The sequence below is a fragment of the Charadrius vociferus genome, unplaced genomic scaffold (assembly GCF_000708025.1).
Source record: "Charadrius vociferus isolate BGI_N301 unplaced genomic scaffold, ASM70802v2 scaffold436, whole genome shotgun sequence".
Taxonomy (NCBI): domain Eukaryota; kingdom Metazoa; phylum Chordata; class Aves; order Charadriiformes; family Charadriidae; genus Charadrius; species Charadrius vociferus.
In genome coordinates this window covers 3,234,317-3,238,293 of record NW_009649187.1, presented here as the reverse complement: position 1 = coordinate 3,238,293, position 3,977 = coordinate 3,234,317, and the positions used below count along the sequence as shown (strand labels likewise).

Below are 3,977 nucleotides of genomic sequence, written 5' to 3'. Positions count from 1 at the left end.
CCCATCACCTTGTTATATTTTTGCCGTTTTACAGAATCTAGTTTTCTGTTTATATCTTTGTTGTCAGCAGCTTGAGGTGAAAGTTGCTCAATAATTTTATTTATTTGTTTCAGAGATGTTGTACATGATCTGAAAAAACAAGAAGATTGCAATGTACTAGTTAACTCCAGAAAGAAAAATAGCACATTCTCGATTCAGATAATTTAGAAATTCCAGAAGATTTAAGATAGGATTAAAAAAGGCCTAAATGTAAGTTTCTAAATAAGCATATTTAAACAATACTGGAAATACTAAACACTTTAAGAAGTTGTACATCATAAAATATTTTTAAACAAAATTTTGCTAATACTAAAATTCCAAAGGCAAGGAAACTGAACAAACCACTGCAATATCTGACAATAAGCAAGTGACAGTGGTTGCTTTGATTATTCAAGGTAAACAACACTCAAACCAAAAATCTAGATGGGAAATCCCACGTTTCCATTTTCTAAAACTCTTAATAGTTTGATGCCATTATGTAAGCAAGCCTATTTCTTTTACTTTTACAATGTCTCTTTTACACAAAGAACAGATTATAAGACACAAATATAGTTTCAGGAAGACAGACTAGCTCAAAGAATTAACACATCATTAATGCATTTTTCATGTTTCCATACATAATATGAAATTCAGGTTGAACCATATACTATAACTTGGTGTCATGTTTCTGCTGTTGAATTGTTTGCAAGGAATGAGGCACTGCCCCACTGTCAGAAGCAACAAATCTAGCTTTCTTGATTCAAATAGCAGAATATCTCATAAAGATACATAAATTATCATCTCAAAGCATTATGAAAAGTGGCCATTATTCACCTCATACGCAAAGAAAAGCACTACATACGTCTACGCAATTGTTAGGGAAGAAATTGTTGGACCACATTTCTCTCCAGCTCTAATTTGGATTCTACCACTGTTCCCCTAGGAGTCATTCTACCAGCTCCCCAGCTATCACTGCCATCTTCACTTCTCCATTCTCTTTCAATACTTTTGAACTATCCCATCCCCATTCTCAGTCTTCAGTTTTGTTGCTTTGAAGTACACCATCTTCTTGCATGTCTCCCACCTTTTGGTTCTTGCTTCCTTGGACCCAGTGTCTCTTGACACATACAGCTACTGTCCTCCTCCACAAAGCTTTATTTAACAGGACTGCTAAATTTATGCAGATTTAACTTCAACCATTTTTTATTCTCCTTCCTCTGCTTAAATTTGTGTGTATATTATGCAATCATCCAGCTTTTACCATGAACTCTGTGCTAACTACTCAAAACCCACTTCTTGCCTGACTTTACCTCTAGTCATGTATTCACTGTGTTACAGGACTTTAACCAACACTACCACGCTCTATTCATAGTCTTTACTTTTGTTAGTCCCTCTGCTCAACAAGCCAGCTATATCTTTGCTAATTTTCTCCAAAATCAACTTTCAGACTTGCATATTACATATTATACGGAAGAGGTTCTACAGGTCTGCAGAAACCATTTGTACCCCCCTCGTGTAAATATCATTTCACAACTTTAAGTGGAAAGTGAAAATACAGGGGTAAGAAAAATTATAGGATGCTTCTTAAAGAATAATAGGAAAAAATCACCTAATTGACAGTGCTGTGCACCACTCCTTCAATAATCTAATTGCAATCTAATTGCAACGGTTACACTGCTCCATTCTTCCTCTCAATGACCCTCTTACTTATAATGTCCTTCTGCCACATAACATCTGAAATTACGTTCCAGTTTTGCAAACTTACTTAGTTTCACATCTCCGCACCCAAACTGGAAAATTAATGAAGCACATAAAATTAAGCATATGCATAACAAGAGAGCTATGCAAGAGTTCACATAGGTAACGGAGACCTACAGAAATCTTGAGCACTGAAAACCAACATTAATGCAATACAGCGGAAGATGCACAGGTGGTATTATTTACCTGCAGTAGTTCACACAGTAACTCTACAATGAGTAGGGAGATCTAAGATAAAAATTCCAAAGATTAGTGGCTTCTATCCTGCAAAATCTTCGACTATCAATATATCATGTTCATTAAGCATTTGATTCTTTTAAGGTGTCACTAAGTACTTCATACAAGCGTTTGTGGTAAGATTGTTTTGGCTGTAGTCCACTCATGATATGGAGTCATACAAGTTACAGAAGGTATGTAACCAGAAGCAGATAACCCCATGGAGCATACAGAATTGAAGAAGTTGCACTTTTTGTGACTTCAACTTTGACAGAGTATAACACAGTTCTCCACTGCCCAGAAAAGCAACATGCATCTTGGTAAGGTGGGAGACAAAGCAGAAAAAGGAGATGTGCTGTCCTCTACTGCCTTGATGCATGACTGAATTAGTGAAATAAGAGCAATGAAGCATTGCTCTGATGTGAAAAATATTTTCTCCTTTTAAAAAAGGTGGGTGACTCAGAAGAGTACATGTGCTCCAGTGATTTCAAAACATGTTTTCATCTTTTAAAAACATGAGACACTGAGTCTCATTAGATAGTCAGTAACATAAAGGAACAGTAAGAAAGGACACAATTTACCTTATGTCATCCAGCACTGACTGATATTCTTTCTCTGCATCAGCTATTTTTGTTGCTTTATTAGCTTCATTAATTGCATTATCTACTTGCTGAAGAACTCCTTGCTCCAATACATCCTGGTCATAGACATCAACTCCTAAACCTTTGAGCTCAGCAGCCTGTGCACTACATGAGATGGACTGAATCTGCTGCCTGTTGATCTGTAAAAGGGGTTGTCCTCTTCTGGGCACCTCCAAAGGAACCGCCATGGAAGATGATGGCTGGCTGGCAGAGTTAGGAACTGTAATACTATTATCCAGGTCACTGTCACAAATGTCATTTTCTTGTTCCGTTCCCAATTCCTCTGCATTATGCAGGCCATTATTGCTTGAAGTAGTAACAGGATCTTGTTCTTGGATACTGTCTGGCAGGTGGCTGTTGTCTGTTGGCATCCTCTGCTCAAAGGCAACAAAGAACCGTGTTATCGTAAGTATATGCACACACACAAAGCTCCTTATGGAGACTGTGCCCTCAAAAAAGTAAGCAAATCAATAAGCATGTTTCTTTATGAGAAATTCTTGTTTCAAAACATCTAGTTGTCTACTCTTTCATGAGTCTTCCCCCCAAAGGCTTCTCCACACTAAGTTCCACAATCCAAAGAAAAAGTGGCCAAAACTTCTTAAAGGTAACTATATGGAATACTCCTGGAAAATTCTGATCTCAAGACAAATAAAACAACCTGTAAAAATTACTCTCCTTGCCAGAGAGTGAACTCAATCTTGTGCGTAAGTGGTCACGCTGCAGAAGACTGTAACACAACAAAAACAGACGCAACTTAACATATCTGAAACCAAAAACCACAAGTTTTTGAAACAGGACAAGACCCACTAGTGAAAGCACTGATGAGATCAGTTGGCTGTAGTTTGACAATTCATAGAATGGTTTAGATTGGAAGGCACCCGAGAGATCACCTAGTTTCAACCCCCCTGCCATGTTCAGCTTTGAAGAACACAAAGCACCTCAGTTGCTATGAAACCAACACTGGCTGGACTCAGAGACAAACAAGGTGTTGGTATTGTTTGGAGCCTTCAGGATAAGACTGTCTTCTAAAAGGATGTATTTTTTATCAACTTCGGGGAGAAACGAGTGTTACTAACTTGCAGGAAGACACTAATAAGGCAGGTGGGCTTCCTCAGAAACCTCTCCTGGCCCGGCAGCCCGTGGACCTCAGTCCCAGCTCACGGTTTTCTTCCATCAGCTCCCAACACACACGCACCGGGCTTGGCCCTGCACCAGCCAACAACCATCGCGACCGCGCCGCGCACCGGCCAGCCCCCCTCCAGGGACCCCGGACGCCGCCCATCCTCCGCCTACACGAACCCCCACGTTCCCGCCGTTCACCACCTCCCCCCGCCAACAAGCCCG

The 3,977-nt window shown here is 39.6% G+C and overlaps 1 protein-coding gene across 1 annotated transcript in view; it reads right to left on the bottom strand.

Annotated features, from left to right (window-relative positions):
- Positions 1-3,015, bottom strand: part of ERCC6 (excision repair cross-complementation group 6) — a 44,159-nt gene extending 41,144 nt beyond the window's left edge. The window contains exons 1-2 of the mRNA XM_009888812.1: positions 2,574-3,015; positions 9-129 (exon numbers count right to left, since the gene is read on the bottom strand). Of these exons, the coding sequence (XP_009887114.1) occupies positions 9-129; positions 2,574-3,004 (552 nt within the window). The 5' untranslated portion in view covers positions 3,005-3,015. The remainder of the gene's footprint in view (positions 1-8; positions 130-2,573) is intronic.
- Between the last annotated feature and the right edge of the window lie 962 nt (positions 3,016-3,977).